Source organism: Lampetra planeri, chromosome 9 (genome assembly GCF_965212315.1).
Source record: "Lampetra planeri chromosome 9, kcLamPlan1.2.h2, whole genome shotgun sequence".
Taxonomy (NCBI): Eukaryota; Metazoa; Chordata; class Hyperoartia; order Petromyzontiformes; family Petromyzontidae; genus Lampetra; species Lampetra planeri.
In genome coordinates this window covers 2,150,240-2,173,325 of record NC_136115.1, presented here as the reverse complement: position 1 = coordinate 2,173,325, position 23,086 = coordinate 2,150,240, and the positions used below count along the sequence as shown (strand labels likewise).

Here is a 23,086-nt window from a genome sequence, read left to right as displayed (position 1 = left end):
TAACCTATTGTACCTTGCAAAAATCCCCACCTAGCTTGTGCCACATTTCTCCCTCTATTTTTCTCGAGCGTGCTTTTGAAAACTTCAACAGATTTATTGCCTTCTAAATCGTACATTTGACACGATCAAATATTCATTCCACTCTTGTACCATCAATCTAAACTTGTAATTCTTTATTTGCCGACGTGTTACGCGAGAGCGCTTGCGCCATCCTGGCCAGTGTATTTATTTTGCGCGTAGCTTCATTTGTTTTCAAACTCGCGTCCTTGTCGAGATACAAAGCCGGCCATGGTTTCTGGACTGCAGGAGCAAGGCGTGCACACGTGCCAGGCAGCCGCCACATTTGCGTAGGCAAGCTGTCGGCGGCCCGTTGATCCTGAGCCGCACGCGGCTCTTTAAGGACTGCTGCTTCGTGACGCGTTATCTAATCAGGACCACCGTCACGTATATTCACGTGCATTGCGGCTCTTGAAATATTTGAGTTTTTTTTTCTTACCGAGTTTTTTTCTTACCCGCATTGGCGTTCGTGTTTTATCACCGAAGTTCATCCGTGCTCTCAACTCTCACGCAATGATTTCTTTCTTTCTTTCTCTCTTCTCTTTGCCCCTTCCACCTTGCGTGAACATGCGCTGCTGTGTACCACGAGTGAGTACGTGCCTTTGTGTCTCTCGTCCGCGTTCAGCCCATGCAGAGTCACTCAAGCATACCCGCCACGCAATGCAACCCTCTCTCCCGGTGCCATCCAGGGTTGCCTGCGATCATGGCGATGTGAACAGGCATCTCGGACAGACTGTAATAATTTGAAATTCAGTTTTTTGTAAAATATTTTTAGAAAAAAGGAATCTTTAGACTTTTTTTTTATTACGTCCCTAGAGGAGAACAATCTGTTTGAGTTAACATTTCCAAAACTTATTTGCTGCAGCTGAGAGTAAAGTGCATTAAGTTTAATTTGGTGCTTGAGATGCGGAAGACATCATTGAGCCTGCATCCTGAGACCTAGGACATCCAGTGCTTATGTTGGTCCTTAGAGCATTCTATGTTGCATGCTTTACATTCTGAGCTGCATGTACTGAGTTAGAGTATTTCCATTTAGAACTCAATTTGTTTGAACATACCACGTGTGTGCAGTGTTATGCTTCCCCCTGTATAAAATTGCTATTCATTCTATGATTTTATAATCGCTGCTAAGCAGGTTTGGGCCTAGATAGCACTTGGATTGGTGATCACCATTCATAAAGCACGTTGTTGTAGCCTGCAGCTGCAGAGCTACGTAGTGAGCAGTAGTGGGCAGTGCTGCAAAATCCGTAGTTTTACCATATTTGTATCCCTATCCATGCTCCCCGCCTTCACCAACTTGCTACGACCACCTTGGTGAAGGAGAGTCAAACGACTGCCGTGACCCACAGAGCGTGGAGAAGTTATAATCCAGAAGTGGATTGACAAAAGGGCTGTTACATGTCTTACGTTATTATGTAACATACTGGTGTGCTCATTAGACCACGAACAATTTGTGTGTGTGTTTAAAATTGTTAAGAAAAGCCTGCCGCCGTTATGTTGCATCTTGTCTCGTACCCCTCCTCCTCTCCTTCGCAGTCAACTATTTTGTGAACGGTACGGTAACAGTGGCAACCACCCTGGGTCCTAACGACACCGTTCTCTCTCTGGTACGCCCGTTGCGCACGCCACACCGCACCCCCTTCGCCGATCTCGGCTTCGCACGCGTTCCACCATCACGAGTCCCACTGGCACCCCAGGGCAGGGGGGTTGGGGGGGCGGTGTTGGATCCGCTCTGTTGTTGGGTGCCACGGTGGCGAGATGTTAACTACCTCGCCTGGTATACAGGAGTTCATGGGTTCGATACCGACTTTGATACGTGTACTTTTAGAGTTTGCATGTCTCTCTCTCCCCGTGGTCACGTGAATTTCTCTCTCGGTCCTCCGGGTTTCCCCTCCACATTTATAAGCATGCGTTTCGAGTATTTGGCTGATATACATTTCTCCATGATAAGCCACTTTGTTGAGCTATCATTTGTGGCCAGGTCGCTGCTGAAAAAGAGCTACATTGCTCAGTGGTGCCTTATCTGGTCAAATATAAATAGTTTAATAGTTTAAGTTTTGTAAAAAAAAAATGGCTTTTAATTGTCCTATTTAGGTGACGTTAGATAACAGGCGAGGCATGTGGGCCACGAAGGCTGTGGCGGGTTTATTTCGATGAAGTTTTGTAACGATTAAGGTTTGTAGAGTTTACAAAATCATAACCAGCTCCAGAAAGGGCTTTTTACTGTACCGGCCATGCAAAGACAGCAAAAAAATGGACAGATATAAATGCGTGGCATTGCGAATCAACATTGGCGTTAACCTACGGGTGCATGCAAAGGGTTAGATGCAGGGTTAATGCTTGAGATAATTGTGGCACTAAATTGCGGTCGTTAAGATTAGGGCTTCGATGTAAAAAATTGTGCTGAATCGAAAGGGCACTGATAGCCAATGGCTGGGCGTAATTTTTTTCCACCCCATGTGAGAATGCTGCACTGCAGCAAAATGCGAGATCACAGCCCTGCATTGCTGATGCTGCTGCAGTGAGAGCAGCTCTTGCTTCAGCGCTTTAAGTGCAAGGCGCAACGCTGCCAACACTGGCAAAGCAGAAACGGCAGTAAAAACGTTCGTTATGGCCCACCGATTAAATAAACGGCCACATTTTCCAAAACGAGCACTCTCATCTCTCGGCCCATTTGGTCGTGGCACTGGCGTTACCTCCCTGACGCTTGCCACGTGTTTAAAAATGCTCAGCTCTGTTGATAATGCATCAGTGCTGCTCCAGTGTAAGTCGCCTACCCAACTGCGACGTATCTTCTTGGCAAGAGGAAGCATAAATAAACAACGCATCCCACCCAGCAGGACGGCTCGGTGAACCACGCTCAGTCGATCGGCTGGGTGGTTTGTTCAAGTGTGGGTACTTGCTCCTCTTCCAACACATGTGGACAGCGTGGAAGAGTAGACCAAATATCATGGAACGCTTTCCTTTCCGATATGAGGAAGCCACCGGAGCTATGCACTTTAAAATCTAGATTGAAAACTCATTGCTTTGTAAACAGCTTTTTGTGTTAATCTTCTTGGTTCTTTCGGTAAAGTCACGTAGAAGGGAAGTAATAGACATACCTGGTTTTCACCTGAGGACGGCTATTTGCGTTGTGGCCGAAACGTCGTGAGAATTATTTTATTATGTTTTATTTTTATTATTTTATTACTTCCCTTCTACGTGACTTTACCGAAAGAACCAAGAAGATGAATCCCTGCAGTCACGAAAGCTTTAAATCAAAATTGTTGTGTTAAATTTGTCGTCCTTCCCCCGCACCTCCGATTAGCGCGCTTGAATACGTACGATGCGAATGAAGTTCAACAGATATAAACCGAGAGCTCCCTTCTGTCAGCAGTGGCGTGAGCAAGCAATTTCAGGGCTGCACCTCTACCTTTGCATGTTAATTGTGTGCGGCATTGTAAGTAATAAGTAAATAAGCTCGCAACGCTGGTGCAGCGTAGTTCACTCTGTCCTTCATACTGCAGGGAGAATATAACAGTTATAAATATAGTACAATTATGGACGTTGTTCCAATGTTGGTTATTTTAAGACATTCATTTCGCGCAGTACTTTCTTTGCATCATCGGCAAATAGCTATATTATTAATAGTAAGCAACCAGCAGACACATGTGATGACATGTACTTCTTGAAAGCCATTAAGCATTAACATGCTGTGTGCGAGGAACAGCGATATACGTTTTCGTGCGATGCGTGCGTAAAACAAAGATGGTACAATGATGAATATGCATCTAATTTTGCAGTTGTTACATTCAGAAAGAGGCCTAAATTAATACCACAATTAGTAACGCTTTGTTTCCACCAACAGGGCCCCTCGGCTCTCCGTGTGCACATTTATTTATTTATTTCGCATGTTTTAATCCAACATTTCTGAATATTTACTTGCTCATTTGCACATGTATCCATTCATTACGGAATTAGGGAAAGAAACGCTCAAGACTGCTGTCATTAACGTTGTCTTATACAATCGAGGTGACTACGTGGCTCAGAGCATTGAGCCACCACAGCTGAGATCCTGGATTCACATTCGGGTTTGAGCCACCACAGCTGAGATCCTGGATTCACATTCGGGTTGCATCCATCTGTGATTAACTTGCTTTCTCAGGTATTGTTCATGGGTAGTCTCTACCCGTTAAGCACAAACATAACCGCGCAAAAAAAACCCGTCATATTAAATTTAAAATAAAAAACGATCAGTTTAACTGGATTCCGACCAAGATTTATCTGTGAGTAAAGCCTGTGGGAAGATGCGGTTAATTTGAAGGAATCGCAGAATTAGCTCGTCTCATTTGAGATGCGATGCTCCATGTGAGATCTGAGTGGATGTGGCATCTCGTGACGTTATGTCCATAGCACGTTTAGAAACACATCGCAGTAACAAAACCATTGTCTTATAACACATTTGTTTTAAATATATATATTGACAGTTGCAGGCGACGGTCCATAGCATAGAGAGCTCTGGAGAAGAGTCAGCTCCAAAAACACAAGCATTACGAGTGACGCAAAAATGTGTTCACAAGGCCGTGTCATTGGTGATAGTTGAGCCTTTTCCTGCATTCACGTGTAGACCACTGCCCCAGGTCGGTCTCTTGGGGTTGATCCATTCACTGTGCGGGCTCTCATGCTCACGCTCACGTTTCCGCGACGTGCAACACGCCACTCTCATTATTTCGCATCCACTTCATTCCCAAACATTCTCTCCCCGACGGTTTCCGTCTTCCCCGCAATTCTCGCGCTCGTGCACCTCCACCCCAAGCCGGACCTGGGCAATGCGACAGGGTCCGACTGGTCGGCGCTCAGCAAGAAGGAGTGCTACAAGTACGGCGGCAGCTTGAACGGCAAGGCGTGCAAGTTCGTGCCGGACGTGGCCCTCGTGTCTCTGCTGCTCTTCATGGGTACCTACTACACCACCATGGCGCTCAAGAGGTTCAAGACCGGCCGCTACTTCCCCACCACGGTGAGCGCCCGTGCGCCTTGTCGAGCGGAAGTGTCGGCAGTGGTTGGCGGGCTACGCTACGAGCCCGCCGATCGGGCTAAAGATTCCCGGCGGTGGCTAACGCTCGTTGCGAGTGATGTCAGATCTTTTTCTGGGCATCTTTGTGGGGTCAACTTGGCTTTATAGTGACTACCTGTTGTGGTGTGGTAGGTAAAAGCGGCCGGGCGTGTTGCTGGCCACAACACCCGTTTTGTGCACCGATCGGACCTCAGGAAGTGCTCGCTAGCAGCACTCGTCTCAATAGTCTGCAACAGGCTACGCGGGGGATGTTTGTCTTTCTGCATGCACGCACGTGGAGCAGAATGAGGGGCAAATAGTACAGCACCAGCATGATGTATTGGTTCGTCAACTGATGTTGACTCTTTACACTCATAATACATGCAGGGATTTGTGCGTGAAAGAATCAATGATTTTAATTCACATACGTTGGAATTATTCGGTTCACATGACTCCTGCAGCCGCTTGATTTGTGACATTTACTACATCATTAACAAAATGAATCGGCCTGGTCTGGCACCACTGAGATACTGGGATTGATTCCAGGCGAATAAACCGGGTTATAAGGCGCTACGAGATGATGAGCTCAGCCTGGTCATCAAAGAATGTATGAAAAGAAAAACATCATGCTAACTTTGGTTTTGCTTTTAATGAAAATATCAGCAGGACTGTCGTCAGTTTGACGAACTTTTTTTTTCTCTGTAGGAAGGTTGGTGGGAAAGTATTGACCCTTATTTCAGTAGTCGTTCACTCTCTGCTGAACTTTACAGGTTGAAGTTATTATTAGTATCATTATATAACGGTTAGGACAAAAAAACTATTGGTGAAAAATAAAAGCAAAATTATCATAACAAAAAGAACGTATACATGTTTTTAATGAGGCATTTTTAAGGAGCAGCTAACAACCTACACCTGCCTTCCCAATGTCCCTCTCATCTCATGAGGCCCAGCATTCACTGAGACTCGAAGGATTAATCCCCCAAACCCCTCCACACCCCCTCCCGTGGCGTCCTCCTCCCCACCACCAGGTCAGGAAGCTGATCAGTGACTTTTCAATCATTTTCTCCATCCTGCTGTTCTGCGGGCTGGATGCGCTCGTGGGCTTAGAGACGCCCAAGCTGATCGTGCCCAGCGAGTTCAAGGTCTGCCTCCGGGATGAGGCTCCGGCGTCGAGATTTCACTCTCGGTCTTTGAGTTGTTGTTGCTGCGTGTGATTCGCAACTGAGCTGATATGATGATCTCTGGAGGAAATCTAAGCCCCCCTCCCTCTTTGATTCACTCCTGCTCCTGCAGTCGGGGGAACAAGTAGTACAACATCGAAGACGAAAGACCTCTGAGTTTTCCCTCTTGCGGTTATTTTGTAGTCAACACGTGCACACTTGTTATGCTATCATTAAATGAAAACAAGTGTGATTTTTATATTCTTGGTTCTTTCGGTAAAGTCACGTAGAAGGAAAACAATAAAGCCTTAAATCAGGTGTGATTTAATTCATGGTAATAATCAACCAGTGTCCAAATAACCCATCACATCTGGTTCATTGTATACAATAGTGACCTTTTTTTGTTAACACTATATACACAGTGCGCAAAAAATAATTTTGCAGTGGTTAGTGACCTTGGAGATGAACGTGACTTACATGTCCATCGCAAGAAAAGCTCAGAGGTCTTCGTTTAGGAAGGATAATTATGACCACGGAAGCTAACACTCTGTACGATGTGTCTCTCTTCTCGCTGATCTGCTTTCCCTTCGGATGCACAACCATGTGCTGACCGTGCTCTCTCTGCTCTCCCCTATCCGCAATTGCGTTCTCTCTCTCCTCCCGGGTACCCGGTGTCTCGCACGCCACCTGCCCCCGACCCTCTTCCACGGCCTGCATCTCCCTGCCCTTTGACCCTTCACCACGTCTCTGGGTCCCTCCCCGACTGTCCCATCTCTCCTGATCTCCTGGGCCCGGTCCCTCCTGCACACACGCATGCGCTGCTCCGTCAATTGTTTCTTGCTCGTAGATCCGTAAGCTCATCAGCGACTTCTCCATCATTTTGTCCATCTTCACCTTCGTGGGCCTCGACATATTGATCGGTCTCGAGACCCCCAAACTCGTGGTCCCCACCGAGTTCAAGGTAACGTCCTGAATGCAGGCGGTGTCTGAGTAGCAGGTAAAGATCCCTCGCACCATGCAGATGTTGGAGTTGTCATCTGTACCCCGAGATAGCTGTTTGGATAGTCAGAGTTAACTTTAGGTTTGAAAAGATGACCCCTGTATTATTGAGCTGCTATATATGAATGAGCCATGTGGCCTCAGTGGCTATCGCATTTCCACATATATATTTTTCATAATGGCCAAATTCCACTCTCGTATATAAATACACGATCACATTCAACGGAGGCGCAGCAGCGGTTTCTTTAGCCACACCTGGAGCTGTCTCGTGCTGTCTTTAAACCTGGGTAGAGTTCTTTGGAATCCATATTTTAAAAGTGCCCTTTTTAAATATTTGTATCTTTTCTCATTTTTATTCATTTCAATCACTTCTGTGTGCTCTGCTTGCTTGGCAGTTCCTTAAAATAATACATTCTCAAGTAACATTTTTTTCAATATTTTAAATATGAATATTCTTTGTTTAAAGTTACTATATTATATGAATTAATGGGTAACATATTCAAATGTGTGTTTCTGAGTTATACATAGTTAAATATGACTGTATTACCTGTGAAATTATGCCATCAGAGTGATTGTGCACCCTGCGTGTCTAACATTATCTTTCCTCTTCCCACACCCCCTTCTCATTTATAACCCTTAATGAATGAATAAATGAATGAATAAATGAACGATTGAATGAATTATCCTTCCCACCGTTGCCCTTTACCTCCCGCCCCACCTGCTCCACTCCCTTCCCACTCCTCGCTCCGCATCTTGGCAAAAACCCCGAATGCTTGACCCGCCTTGACCCCCCTTGACCCACAGCCCACGAGCCCTGAGCGCGGCTGGTTTGTGCCGCCGTTCGGAGGGAACCCCTGGTGGGTGTACCTCGTGTCCGCCGTGCCCGCGATCCTCATCACCATCCTCGTCTTCATGGACCAGCAGATCACCGCCATCATCGTCAACCGCAAGGAGAACAAGCTCAAGGTTACAGTTTAAAAGAATTAACAATAATATATATTATTTATCACCCGATGTGTTAAGGAACAAAAAACATTGTTATTCTTGGTTCTTTCGGTAAAGTCACGTAGAAGGGAAATAATAAAATAATAAGAATAAAATAAAATAATTCTCACGACGTTTCACCTGAGGACGGCTACTTGTGTTGTGGCCGAAACGTCGTGAGAATTATTTTATTATGTTTTATTTTTATTATTTTATTATTTCCCTTCTACATGACTTTACCGAAAGAACCAAGAAGATGAATCCCTGCAGTCACGAAAGCTTTAAATCGAAAAAAAAAAACATTTTGCGTGATGCTTTTTTTTCTCTTCTGGAATGGCTTTGCTCCTGGAGACCCACTGAGGTTTGTTTGGCTTCAAGCAGGTTTAGGAGAGCCTTGGTCACATTTACAATTTTGGTTGTATTGCGTAGAATGCCGGCTGTGGCAACAGTGCGTGATAATGGATTAGACAGTTCCCTGGCTGTGTAAAAATACTATGGTTTGCTCACACCACTGCTGACAAAAGGGCCTCCACTAGGGGGTGCTTTTCCTACTCTTCCATACCAGCCAGACGTCTTGGAAGAGCTGAGAGTACCCACGCTTTACGTCAAAATACGTAACCTGCCAATTGACCGTGATCCTTGAACCATCTATGCTGTTGGTTGAACAGAGGATGCGGGGGGGGATAATTGAAGAAATGTTCCCTATTCTTTCAACTGCCGTGTTTGGAGAGGGAACCAAATGCCTCTGGTTTGAAAGTCCAGTCCCCAATTACAATATATATCCCAAGAAAGCATTGGCCACCTTATAATTAAGTTTGTATAACCCACAATGTCATTTGTGGCCACAGCACGCGCTGATTGATGAAACAATTCCTGACCGCATATGGCTTAATTTTGAAATATATCCCCATGTGTCCTCTTTGAATTTGATCAATGCCTCTAATATTCAAGGCAAGTAAAAAAAAACGCTGCTGGTCTTTCAATCCAGGTGCATGTGGAGAATGCAAGGAGTTAGGGCCGCAGCTAAGCGTCCCCTTTAGCCCAGGGCAAGGTGCCGCCCTTGCGTCCAGCTGCTGTGCCACCAACACCGCTCCACCAAAGTAGTTGAGCCACCAAAGGATCTGGAAAATGTAGATGTAATGAGAGAGAGAGATGGTTACAATGGGTGGGACTCGTTTGCAGAATGTGGGAGGGCTGGTTACTATAACAGGCAGTGGTGTGGCACCCAGAAAGTTGGCGACTGAGAGGAAGACCCAGGATAGTGGTGGTGTGAGGCTGTAAGAGTCCTCCTTGCAAGTCAGACATTGACTTTGCGATAACTGCGGATTCTTGATATTGAATGAAATTCTCAAGGGTTTTGGTTGAGACGTCACTGTGCAGTGGCCCCTCTCTTTATTATCATGTCATTGTTTTTGCAGAGTGCACAAGTTAGTGGAAGGGGTTTCCCTATTCAGTTAACCTACCCTTGTATGTGAGTTCCACACTACACTGTGCAGCTTGCCAAGAGATGGTGCTGCTGCTACTGCTGCTGCTGCAGGTGGTGGTTGTGGTGGTAACGGCAATGGCAGTGGCGGTGCTGATGGCGGTGTTGCTGCTGCTGCTGCTACTGCTGCTGCTACACGTGGTGGCGGTAACGGCTTTTGCAGTGGTGGTGCTGATGGTGATAGCAGTATTTCTGCAGGTGGTGGTTGACCCTGGGTGACCGCGAACTTCTCCTGGCTGTGTGTTGTGGGGGTCTCACAGAAAGGCTCCGGGTACCACCTGGACCTGTTCTGGGTGGCCGTGCTGATGGCCACGTGCTCCTTCCTGGGCCTGCCCTGGTACGTGGCCGCCACCGTGCTCTCCATCGCCCACATCGACAGCCTCAAGATGGAGACGGAGACGTCGGCCCCGGGAGAGCAGCCCAAGTTTCTGGGAGTCAGGTGCAGAGCTTGGGATCGCACGGAGACGTGTCGCGGCTCCGGACCAAAAGACAAAGACCCCCACCCCCTCACCCCCCCCCCCCCCCCGTATAGCCTGGAGAGACTGCTGGGGCAAGTGCTGTTAACGAGTAGTACCTATGAAGGCCTGAAAAACACACGAGGGGGTGGGTGGCCAACACCACGCCCGGTCGTCTTTGTCTCCCCAGTGGTGATGTTTTACACACCGCACCAGGAACTCATTAGAGGCTGAGTGGAACTAGGGGATAATCGACCGAGGGGAATCGAACTCGGGTCGCCAGGTTCGTCGTGCAGCGCGCTAACCGCTACACCACCGCTCCCCAAATCGGGTTTTGTAATTGCAGGTGATGTGAGCGAGTGATTTATGAATTAGATCAGGGTCCTTGGGATATATTTTCTTGCAGTCCACATCATAAAATTGGCTCGTGCCATCGGGTCAAAGGACATCATGTATTCCGACACGATATCATATTGTCGTAATGTACGGTATCATCTCCCTCTTGTTTATCTTGGGTTGCATCTCAGTAGCCTCTATCTCTTGTCTACGGCTTCAACATCATCTCATTAATCTGCAGATTATTGTATCTCTTGGTTAGTCCCAGCTTAGTGGGCCACGCCAATAGGGGCCGAGCTATATGGCTTCCGGACAGCCAGCATTCGAATAAATTGAAAGGAGTGGCGATGTCTCAGGCATGAGTGGCCTGTTGGGTTGTTGCCAGACCTGTTCTTCTGAGAGGCTGCATGGATTCCTTGACTGAAAAAACCCGGAGGTAGAGTTCACTGCCTATCTGACCTGAAGCGATGGCAACACCACTGATAACACAGCAGTGGGTGTTGTGTTGGATGAAGCCACCGGAGTACAGAGAGAAAAGCCGCGCACACGAGGAGATAACACCGAAAAGGTCTGCAATTATGAATCGGAAGAATCTTTTTACTGTCCGACCACATCCTGGCCACCTCGCAGCACAGAGGAATCGCACGTTTCACACAATTGTTGTGATCCACCGACTGCTCTTCTCCGAACCGATGGATCACAGCGGTGTGCCACTGCAGCCAGACAGGATAAGCGGTTTCTGCTGAGTTTTCACGAAAATTTGCCAGATCAGCAGAAAATATATAATAGCGACTCAAAAGAATTGGGCAGAGGCTACCATTTTTCCAACAGCAATACAAAAAAAAACTCAACGCATTCGTAAATAACACCGCCTTAAAAAAAAGGAAAAATATATATAACGGGCGATGTTTCGGGCAATGGCCGCATATGCAAACATGTTTTATTTTTATTTTGGGTGGCTATCGCTCTCTCGCACACTCTCTCTCTCCCTGCTCGCGCTGCGACTCACTCCGTCCACCTCTGTAATTCTACTGATTCTAAGCAAGTGGGTGTCTCACCACGGCACGGGATGTGACATTCGTGTCCTCCGTTCCACAGGGAGCAGAGGATTACCGGCGTCCTGGTGTTTGTGCTCACGGGAGTGTCTGTGTTCCTGGCTCCCATCCTCAAGGTACTTTGCTACGATTCCACGATGAGCGTAAATATTAATCGAGCCATGCTAGGACATTTCAAGATTATCCCAGCGTGGCCTCTTTTGTCTCCACACGTCAAGGGCTACATGACTCGATGGGCTCCCCCTACCCCCCCCGTTTCTGGTGGCGAGATGTTAACTACCTCACCTGGTATACAGGAGGTCGTAGGTTCGATCCAAACCCTGACGCCTGGATTTTTCTCTGGGTCCTCCGGTTTTTCCCTCCAAATTTAGAATCAGCATGCGTTTACAGTATTTGACTGCTATACATTTCCACGTGATAAGCTACTTCGTTGAGCTATCATTTGTGACCGGTTCACTTGTATAAAAGAGCTATACAGCTCAGTGGGCCTTACCTGGTAAAATGAAAATAGTAAATAGAAAAAAATCCCACGCCCTCCCTCCCTCCACCACCATATCTCTCTATCCCTCCAGATTAAGAGAAAATAATTGTTATTTGGTTTAATGCAGGTTTAGGTTGCACTTTCCCAAGATGAAAAATATAATTTTTTACATTTTCTGTTGTATTTCTCTTTTTATGTTTTGGACAAACACAGCTCTAAAGTAAAATTACTCGAGATACAGCATCTATGCCGTATCCTGCTACCACACTGACCCCGTGGCATCACGACTGCTTCCGAGGATGGACCAGTTGAAGGGGCCATGTTTTCCGCTTATATAAGGGGTGTGTTCAGTGGTCAGGGCGCTCTACCATGGCACCACGAGGCAAGATTTCACTCTTATTGACCGGTGTGTTAAGACGCCGAGAGCCTCACAACAGCTGGATATGTCAGGCACCCGCTTAGCCAACCTCACCCAGGGATACAAGTAAGTAGATGGGAATATATATCTGGTTCCTTTGGGAGGGAATCAATTTTTATTCAGCAGCGTGGCCCAGTAATGCTGCTGTGGGAATCCAGGCCATGCCCAGATCCTTGGTGTACAAATTGAGCCGCCAGCTTCCCTGATGAAGTGGCCTTACAAACGTGGGAATCGTGTGATGCGGCAAGACTAAGAAACCCTGGGCTGTGCGTGTTGACGCATGACTTGCATTTCAATCTAGTCGTGAACGTTACGTTTGTGCTGTGAGCTGTAGTTGTACAGTGTTACCAATAGATGTCCCTCTACCCCGTCGGATGCTTCAGAAAATGCACAGGGATTCTCACAGTAGGAGGTGTTAATGGTGAAAAATATATATGTAATATTTTAAGGAAGTGTGCATATATTATTAATTATTGATGAGCCATGCTTAATCATTCATGCGGTGGGCATTGCTTTGCAGCTTGCCCGGAGAGTTTGCAAAATTAATCTGGATTTTTTTTTTAAAGGCAATATTAACAGTCCGCTCCTGCACGGCAGTTACCTTCCTGCAGTCTGTAACATCGTGCAGGCTGTGGCCTGAGAATTAATGGGTTTTTTTTGTATTTCTTGCCTGCCCCCTCCCACTCCAATCCCCAAATGCCATGCTGCAGTTCATCCCCATGCCAGTGCTGTACGGAGTCTTCCTCTACATGGGAGTTGCATCTCTCAATGGAGTACAGGTCGGTCTGCTGTGTCGGAGAGCCCGTTCCACATGCCAACGCCGTATTACGGCCACTGTGAAGGATTAAACGAGTTACGAGATGGCCATTTGGCTCAGAGGTCAGAGCGCTGAGCCTGGCACTGCTGAGATCCTGAGGTCGAATCTGCGAAATGGCCCACGGTCAAATTGGGCTCTGGGTTCACCGAGGTGCAATGCGTCTGTCATCTCAGTCCGATCACCAACAATTGCACAACAAAAACTGTCGAACAGTATCACCATTTGGTTGCGCAATTAATGTGGCTAACTTCCAGCTCTGAGAATTAATGTTGTTACCGTCACCTAACGAACGTTACTATGTGGAATGAAGTCACTGGTGGGATCTTGCCACAGGTTTACCGGCTAGAGTTGTGTTACCTGTCCTGGATTTTTGCACACAGCGTTGGGGTACGGTGTTTTTTCAGCAATATTTTGCTGTTTTTTCTTGGATTTTCTGTTTGCACTTAGTCACATAGTCACTTTAAGATGTTTTCTTGTTCATGTTTTGGTTTTTTGTTTGTTGCGGTTGCACCCGATTCAAGAGCCGAATGGCTCACAGGGCTACACCTAATAAATGAACTTGAAATGAACTTGAACTTGGGTTTTCCCAGGATCGTCCTCTCTTTCAGGGACATTAAAAGTCCCAGTTTTGTTACCTGTGTAGTAATAACAAGAATACACCATTCAAGACAACGCATTTACTTGCATTGCTCTCTCCCCTTCTGGTATTGTGATGCATCCTTCTTCTCATTAAATATCCCGGGTAGCTTGTCGAGGTGGCGATCATATTACCGACATGCACAGTAAACACTGCACCCCCACCCCCCGTCCATTACAGTTCATGGACCGCATAGCGCTCTTCATGATGCCAGCCAAGCACCAGCCGGACTTCATCTACCTGCGCCACGTGCCCCTGAGGAGGATCCACCTCTTCACCTTCATCCAGATCGTCTGCCTCGCCGTGCTGTGGGTGCTCAAGTCCACCGTGGCCGCTATCATCTTCCCCGTCATGGCGAGTCCCCTCCCCCTTCCTGCCCCCCCCCTCCTACCCCCCCCCCTTCCTACCCCACCCCCTTCCTACCCCACCCCCTTCCTACCCCCCCCTTCCTACCCCCCCCCCTTTCTACCCCCCCCTTCCTACCCCCCCCTTCCTACCCCCCCTTCCTACCCCCCCCTTCCTACCCCCCCCCCCTTTCTACCCCCCCTTCCTACCCCCCCGTCATGGCGAGTCCCCTCCCCCTTCCTACCCCCCCCCCTTCCTACCCCCCCCCTTTCTACCCCCCCCCTTCCTACCCCCCCCTTCCTACCCCCCCCCTTCCTACCCCCCCCTTCCTACCCCCCCCTTCCTACCACCCCCCTTTCTACCCCCCCCTTCCTACCCCCCCGTCATGGCGAGTCCCCTCCCCCTTCCTGCCCCCCCCCCGTCATGGCACTTGCCACATAAACAGGTCGTTATGGCAGTAGCAGTGAGAGGCAAAATCATCTTAAGAATAAGCGTAGGGATTAGCATCTACATCATGGGACCTTTTTGCTTCTTGGTTTTTTCGGTAAAGTCACGTAGAAGGGAAGTAATAAAATAATAAAAATAAAACATAATAAAATTATTCTCACTGTGTTATAGTTGAGTTTGGTAGCTTGCCCGGCGTATACTGTTGTGTTTGAAGTCAACTGCCACACCCACAATGCTGCTGATGCCACCAGCAACTGGCCATCACTTCCTTCCTTCTGCTCTTTTCCACGGTGGTTGCACGGTTGACAATGTGAGGCTGGGTTGGCGCAGCGGTGACCTTGCTTGACGAGTGACGGTCACGTTCCGAGTTCGGGGGGCACTCCGGGTGACGTGGCCACCCGGCGTGACCCACCCCCCCTCCACTTTCGCGTTGTCACCTTGATACAAAGGGAACACTCGAACCTGTTGTCTCCTGCTTATTTACTTATTCTGTGTTCATCTTCTTGGTTCTTTCGGTAAAGTCACGTAGAAGGGAAGTAATAAAATAATAAAAATAAAACATAATAAAAAAATATTATTATATTATTTTATTATTTTTATTATTTTTATTCTTTTATTACTTCCCTTCTACGTGACTTTACCGAAAGAACCAAGAAGATGAATCCCTGCAGTCACGAAAGCTTTAAATCGAAATTTATTCTGTGTTGTCCTTGTGGGCCTCGTCAGGTGCTGGCGCTGCTGGTGGTGCGCAAGACGATGGAGTGCGTCTTTTCCCAGCACGACCTCAGCTGGCTGGACGACATCATGCCGGAGAAGGACAAGAAGAAGAAGGAGGACGAGAAGAAGAAGAATAAAAAGAAGCACAAGAAGAAGAAATCCAAGGGCGGCACCGACAGCGAGAGCGACGACGTGAGCGCCCGTCGCCGATGAGCGCAGCCCTCGCCAGCCGAGCGGCGCTCGAGGCCCGGTTGGAGAGGCCGGCAGGGCCTTGCCCTAGATGTTACAAAAGTGGCTCTGCAAGGTAGCCACGAGAGGGAAATGTCGAGTGTTAGCCCCCCCCCCCCCCCCCCCCCCGTTAAGTGTGATGTGCTTCCTTTACCTACCACGTAAATTTAAACTCCCATTCGTACATTCACGGGATTTGCCCAACATCCCAATGCATTACCCCATGCTGTTAAAGAGGTCATCCCAGCCAATGTCGACGATGCCTCCACATCTCGCCATCGCCTCCTTCCTTCTGCTAGATCCCACAGCATTTGCTCAGTCAACACTTTCCCCTCCGAGGTCTGCTCTTTCTCATCGCCAACTGAGGCTGTGGATATGGGGGCCTACCGCCCCCCCCCCCCATAATCGATGGTGCCCCCTAAGTGCCCCCCACCCCATCCCATTTCCTGTGTATTAGAATTGGCACTGCTTCGTGGTACCCGCCCCCCCCAAACCCTCCCCCCCCCCCCACTCTGAACATCAGCACCGTCACGATGAAGCACGGTGGGGATGGTGGGATGAGGTGGGGCAGTGTTTAACCAGCAGAGGCGAGGTGGCAGCCCTTGAGCCGCCCAGATTCCTACGTGGACATCTTCGGCCGAACCCGCGAGTGTCCGTCTCTCGCTTTATCATTCCCAGGAAAAGCTGAGGCCCGTCGCGTCTGCGGAGCAGCTGCGCGCCGAGCTCCTTCCCAACAGCCAGGCGGATCTCAAGGATCGCCGGTAATTGCCCCACCGCAGCTAGCGGTGCCTTGTCGATGTCCGCATCGTCGAGAATGTAACGGTGCTCTGTGATTGTGGTCACGGTTTTCTCTCTCTGTGTTTAACAGGCTTACGTTGCTCTGAGCACATCTCAACAGTACTAATCACTTTCTTTGCTCTTGTGTCTCCTCCACTGTTTCCTTCCTTGTTTCTGTGATTCGTTGCTTCCTTCAATTCTGTCGCTTCCTCCATTGCTTTTTGTGATACCATCCTGCATTGCTTCTCTCATTACCTTGATTTACCATATATTGAGCCCTTCGTGAACGTCTCTATATTTTTTTTTATTTACTCCCACAACCAATTTCTTACTTCCCTCTAAATGTTTTTTTCATTACGATTTAATTTCACATGCATGTCCCTCCATCATTCAATTCCTCACCTCCTCCTTCACTTCCCTCCCACCCCTTCCTTTCCTGTATTTCATTATCTCTGCCTCGCATGACTCCCATTGGCCCAACTTGTCTTCGATGCCCTTCTAATGCCCCCCCCCAATGCCCTCCCCCCCAATGCCCCTCGCCCCCCCAATGCCACCTGCTCATCCCTATCCGTCACCCCGTAGTATCACCCTGCACCTAAAGATCTCGTGCCCGTCCCCCACCTCCAGCCCCAAGGCGCAGGTGAGTGGCCACTCGGTGCCACAGTTCAACATCCAGGTGGACTCGGACTGCGACACGGACCCGGACAAGCCGCCGCTGTCCCAGCGCGACCGTGGGGGAGAGACCATGCTGTGATCCCGGCTGCTGCGATCGCGCGACTACGATTGTTCGACTGCGATCGCGCGATCCTGGTATCCGTTCCGTGTCATCCCTTCCACCGTTGATTGATCCCTGCAATAGTTGTGTTCTCTACAACTACTCTACGATCCGTCCAATCGTTCTGCAGTCATCGCAGCCATTCGCTATGATCCTTGCAACTGTTCTGTGATCCCTGCAACAAGTATGTGATCCCTGAAACATTTCTGTAATCCCTAAACCATGTTTTCCCTGTAACCATGCTGCAATTTCTGCGATGATTATGCAAACCCTGTAACGATTCTGTGATCCTTGTGGTGATTCTGCACACTCTGAAACTTTTCTACAATCGTCCTACATTTCGTATGACCACAGCGCATTTCTTTTGACCAAACTGTGATTTTCCCCTGCTACGATCCCCACATCGATCCCCTTTTTCCATTGACACATCCAAACCGTGCCAGCACAGGTTGTTTTCCACTGGCAATTTTCCACACCGAGCCATGGCCTCGCAAGACATTCTCAATCTAGCCACGCAAGGGCACGGCTAATTCCGTGTTCAATGCGCATGACGTGGGCGCACTGTGAGGTCACAACGTCGGCACGTCACCTTGCACGCGTTTCGACGTCACGTGTTGCGTGCGTGCGGGCGTCCGTGGCACGGCTCGGGTTCTGAGGTGGAAAAACGTGGCGCGCCAACTGAGCCACTGTGGCCTCTGGCTCGGCACGGCACGGGCCCCGGTGCAGCTTGGATGTGCCAGTGGAAAAAAGTGATACGTCTTGCGAAACGCCCACTCGCTGAGGCGTGCAACTCCCCTCCGAGCCAGTGAGGTGATACGCTGTACAGAAGTGGGGAGGAGGGTTTACGTCTTGTGACTATTGGTCCTGCACTGTAAATAGTAGTGCGTGTTTATCCGTCTCACCGGCTGTAATGTATGTAAAGAAATAAGAAGTGGAAGTAAACAAACAAAAATCGAGTGTTTTTATTGTTCATTTACATTGCTGCACTTGTATCTTTTAAATGTGTTTGTTGTTTAGCCTTTAACACTGCTGCGGCTTACGATGTACCGTACAAGCCTGTGCGTGCAGTGTAATGCTCTGATCAAAATATGTCACGTAAAAAAATGAAGTTGTAAGAATAACGAAATTAAATCATGGGCAAACTTAGAAACAGTGGTCCTGTAATTGCAATGATGTCGTAAAACCTGGGGTCACCACATTCCTACAAACTTGACAGTTGCGCTTGTCTTGTTAATAAGACTTGGATTTAATATATCTCAATATCACACGTAAAAAAAATCAATACAGTAATCTTCTTTCGCACATAGTTATCGTTTTTTTTAAACAGCAGTTTGAATAACTCGGCACCTGTTTTACATCGGCACTGCATGCGGCACATCTTTATTCTGAATTTTAAAAAAAACGACATCAGGGGACCGTGCAGGATGGCGACAAATGATCGGAGGCCTTCATCCAGCAGTGGATTGACCGTGGCTGATGGTGATAGTGAAAACAACACAAGTCCCAGCAATGTATTTTTATCTTGACCTAAATCTTCCGTGACTGCAGCAATTGATATTATTTGAATCTTTCGGTAAAGTCACGTAGTAACAAAAAATGTTAACGTGACTTTACCGAAATACCCAAAGAAAATGTTTTTTTTAGTTGCTTCGTTGCTCACAAAAAATGTCTCGATTTCAGAACCAAAGTATATTGTGACACGATGTGTGTGACGCTGTGGCAGTTGTTTTTGGGAGACCGAGCCGTTAATTTATTTCCCAAGCTGCTTTGCGAGAGCATGGGCTGAGCTGCTCACCTTGTCCCCATGATGCATTGCACTTACCTTTCTCACAATGCGCTGTGCTCAGCGACAATGCACTCCCAATACAGGAAGTGTGGGTATCTGTTCTTTTTGAAAATTGTGGTAATTGTAGTATTTTACGAAACGGTTATTTTAAGGTTTTTTTTATTATTCGCCCTTTTCTCGTGGCAACAATGTGAGCATTATTGATGCGTTGGGTATTTAGGCATATTTCACATTGTCACTGTAAAGCGCAGGTGTTGGGAACATTTAGCCTGTGGGCCATGTCTAGCCTGCTACTGCATTTCATATGTCCCGTGGCCACACGAGGCCTACGACTCTGTAGCAGCAAACAAGATATTGATCCATCACAATAAGCATTTTAAACCACACTAATCGGGTATGAGGGATGAATATTTTTCACCTAGCAACAACACTGCGTTTCTAATTTTAGTAAAGTCACTGCAATGGAATCTTGGAGTGACCAGCGATGGCTGATTTGTGTTTGTGTGTGTTAATGTGTGGGCCGCCAAGAGCATTCGAAAGTTCGATTTTGTCCTGAGGATGGAAAAGGTTTCTCACCCCTGCGCTATTAGATCATTTAATATGGCTACTGCAGAGTGTCTTGTCAAAAGTAACACAATAGGGGTGTAACGAAAAATGTATTCGACGATTCGCATTGATTATTAAGGCTCGTGATACATGCATTGAATCTTGTGCGTAAGAATGGATGTTTTGCTTGTATGTAAACACTATGCAAGTGTGATGCTGATTTAGGCGAATGGAGCAAACGCAACTTTTAAGAAGCAGGAAAAAAAGAGGAAACTATACAAACGAGATAAAAAAAAATACTCGAATACAATCGTGGTCTAGCATCTTGCCAATTCATTAAATAACTCGGGGAGAAGGTTGGGGTGCCGAATGGTTACACTCTTTCAACACACTAAATCGAAAATGTCTGCACCTATCGCCCCACGCCAATTAATGCCGCAACATCCGACAATTCTCCCGCTTCGGATGGTCTAAAGTTAAACGCAGGGGGGCTCGAAACTGCTGCACGTGGCTGCCTGTCGTTTCATCTCAGGTACCAGGACTGTGTGAACGTTCCGATTTAAAGCTTTCGTGACTGCAGAGATTCATCTTCTTGGTTCTTTCGGTAAAGTCACGTAGAATGGAAATAATAAAAATAAACATAATAAAATAATATAATATAATAAATAAAATAATAATATAAATATTTTATTATGTTTTATTTTTATTATTTCCATTCTACGTGACTTTACCGAAAGAACCAAGAAGATGTGTGAACGTTGCCAGACATGTCCTACTGTCTGTGGCAGCCCTACACGTGGGAGTGTGTACATTGTCTGCTGCCCCCATCGTCCGGAACTCTCTTCATGCAGCCAGCCGTGTTGTTGGCTCCCTGCCCCCTGTTCAAATCCAGGTTCCAGACCTTCCCTTGTGGCCCCCTCTCCCTGCAAGTGACTGCCTCTCTGTATAAATTTAATGTCTCCACCGTTTATGTACAGGGCCACGAGGTGTGGTCGCATTTATACGCAATGTGAATCCAAATTGTATACATGTATTGCATTGTAAATGCATCCAGCTGTGGAATGACCATGGCTAATGATGATTGAATTGTATGCATCACGTACACCCAATCCTTGTTTTCACATCACCGTCAACTCCTCTTCTTGCTTTGCATTGTGAGATTTCACGCCTGACATTTGACGAGAGTGAACAAGCAGATCTGGGGTTTTCTGAATAGGGGCCATATATTTAGTAGGTACGCAAACATGTCAAAACTTGACCCCTCTCCGCTCCCTGTACGCACGCGGACTTTTTACACCCCCCCCCTGAATCCTATAGAACTGCCGATATTTAATCCACGCATAAACGATCAAGGATTAATAATATTCACGTGTTTAAGCAAACAGTCCACCGCTGGACTAACTAATTCCAAGGCCAATGGAGACACATTATTATCGAGGCTTCACCACCCCCCCCCCCATTTCCTATGCGTACATTGTCAGTAGACCCCCATACGCAAGCATACGCATTTGGGTTAACCCCCCCTCCCCCCCTCCATGCGTGCGTACTAAACAGATGGCCCCTTAATAAATCCCCGTTTGTAAATTCGTCGTTTGTTGTTGCCGTAATAGGAATTGTCCCTGTTGCAAGGCTGCGCGGTGTGACGTTAACATACATGCAGTACGTTAATCTGCAGTGATTTGAATACTTGAATTGTAAAATTCTCTACACACACACCTAAAGAGTGTCGATGTAGCGTGATTATGAAGTGTAGTATGTGTATTATATACAAAGAAAATTATAATAAAGAAGTACAACTGTAAACTACTATTGTTTGATTAAGTTAAACCCGTGCAAATTTCGTACAAAGGTTGATTTCATTGCAAATTGAGTTCTGAACATATAACCTCCCAAAACGCATCAACACATCAAGGGGATATGTTTATTTGCAAATAGATTTCTGAGCCACCATCATCTTTGGAAATGTGTATTGTGTCTCGTCAAGAGTCAATGTCCTCACAACTCAAACGCTCATTTATAGGTGCGTATCTCCATTTGTGATTGTGAGCCAATTATATAATATCCACAATCCTGTGGTCCCTCCGTAATGTAACTAACGTATTGTACTGACGTACAATCAGGTGTGTGAGGTGGCCAGGAGATTGCAGTACAGCAATGGATTATTGAATCGATCTGTGCGAAGCTTTGTGTGACCCCCCAAGTCTACCCTCGTGTAGGTGCGGGTTTCCTCTGCGCACTCCAGTTTTCTGCCGCATGCCAAACACGCGTTGATGGAATTCGCCAAAACATCCCAATGCAGGACTCGACTGATGAATTCTTGAGACTCGGGGGAGGTTACGTGGCCCAGAGGTCGTCCACCATGAAGATGAAGCAATGAAATCAGCTCGTGTGCACGGACTAAATGCATTGTCCCTTCACGAGATTGAAATACTGAATTGTCGATGGCCTATGGGGGCCTTCATTCAGACTTGGATTGATCATGGCCAATCATGACTTGTAAGTGGTACAAGTCTCACAAACAATTGTACACATTTTACCAACAATGCTAATGAGTGATACATAAAAAAAAGGTATTTATAATGAATTTACCATCGTCCAAATTTGTACGAGAGCCAATGCAACACTAATAGTAAGCGTCCAAATTTGTACGAGAGCCAATGCAACATTAATAGTAAGCTTGTTATTCATCTTGATTTGAAGCTTTTGTGACTGCAGGGATTCATATTATTGGTTCTTTCGTTAAATTCACGTAGAAGGGAAATAATAAAATAATATTTATATAAATCATTCAAGCATATGGAGAAACAATATATTGAAGAATATATTTCAGATGCATTATATATTTGCAAGGATCCACAAAATTTTGGATAAAATCCATGGTATTTGAGCCCTCGGTTCTCTATTTCCAACGCTGGTAATACTTGCTGCTGCAGCGGGAACCTGTAAATACACGGGAACATATTTAACATGATAGCACAGGACAATAAAACTGGTCATGATGGGAGCATAGTTGTACAGTGCAGCAATTACAGTGCCTTGCTTGTGTACTGCCCTCTGCTGCTCACAACAGAGCTATGGTGGAACACGCTTGTCATCTCACATGTACGGACAATTAATAGGTTTCACCCTTTCTGGCAATAAAACAGGTGTTAAGATGCTCAAACACCAAACATAAATTTTTTTTGCAAGAAATCAAGTTCGCATTAACCACACACGGGGGCTTGGGGTGAACATGCAGACACGCATGCTCTGATGATTACATATATGTTGTCGGAGTTGGCACATCTCAGTCAGTCCACTTCATGGCGCCTACTGGGTCTGTCCCGTGACCTCCTCCTTGCCACCGGGGCGTTCGACACTTCAAGTGGCCCCAACGTGCACCTAGCCTGGCACAAGCGCCGTGGTGGCGTCACGGCCACTTCGTGGCGAATGGCGATTGTTGTTGGAGGAGGGGTAAAACTTTGTCTATCACAGGGGGTCGGTAAATAAGAATAACAAGTGCCTTTTTTGGGGTTACAATTTGGCAACAAAGAACCCAACCCTGGATATGT

General features: G+C 47.0%; 1 protein-coding gene across 4 annotated transcripts in view; it reads left to right on the top strand.

The window, feature by feature from the left end:
* Window positions 1–21,338, top strand: part of LOC144720557 (electrogenic sodium bicarbonate cotransporter 1-like) — a 57,502-nt gene extending 36,164 nt beyond the window's left edge. For 2 of the 4 annotated variants that reach the window (XM_078597356.1, XM_078597354.1), the window contains 11 exons: window positions 1,594–1,664; window positions 4,853–5,053; window positions 6,118–6,231; window positions 8,053–8,214; window positions 9,976–10,154; window positions 11,605–11,677; window positions 13,171–13,239; window positions 14,095–14,268; window positions 15,433–15,615; window positions 16,330–16,412; window positions 17,011–21,338. In XM_078597356.1, the coding sequence (XP_078453482.1) occupies window positions 1,594–1,664; window positions 4,853–5,053; window positions 6,118–6,231; window positions 8,053–8,214; window positions 9,976–10,154; window positions 11,605–11,677; window positions 13,171–13,239; window positions 14,095–14,268; window positions 15,433–15,615; window positions 16,330–16,412; window positions 17,011–17,182 (1,481 nt within the window). In that variant the 3' untranslated portion in view covers window positions 17,183–21,338. The remainder of the gene's footprint in view (window positions 1–1,593; window positions 1,665–4,852; window positions 5,054–6,117; window positions 6,232–8,052; window positions 8,215–9,975; window positions 10,155–11,604; window positions 11,678–13,170; window positions 13,240–14,094; window positions 14,269–15,432; window positions 15,616–16,329; window positions 16,413–17,010) is intronic. The other 2 variants (XM_078597353.1, XM_078597355.1) reach the window with 2 other exon arrangements.
* The last annotated feature ends 1,748 nt before the right edge of the window (window positions 21,339–23,086 follow it).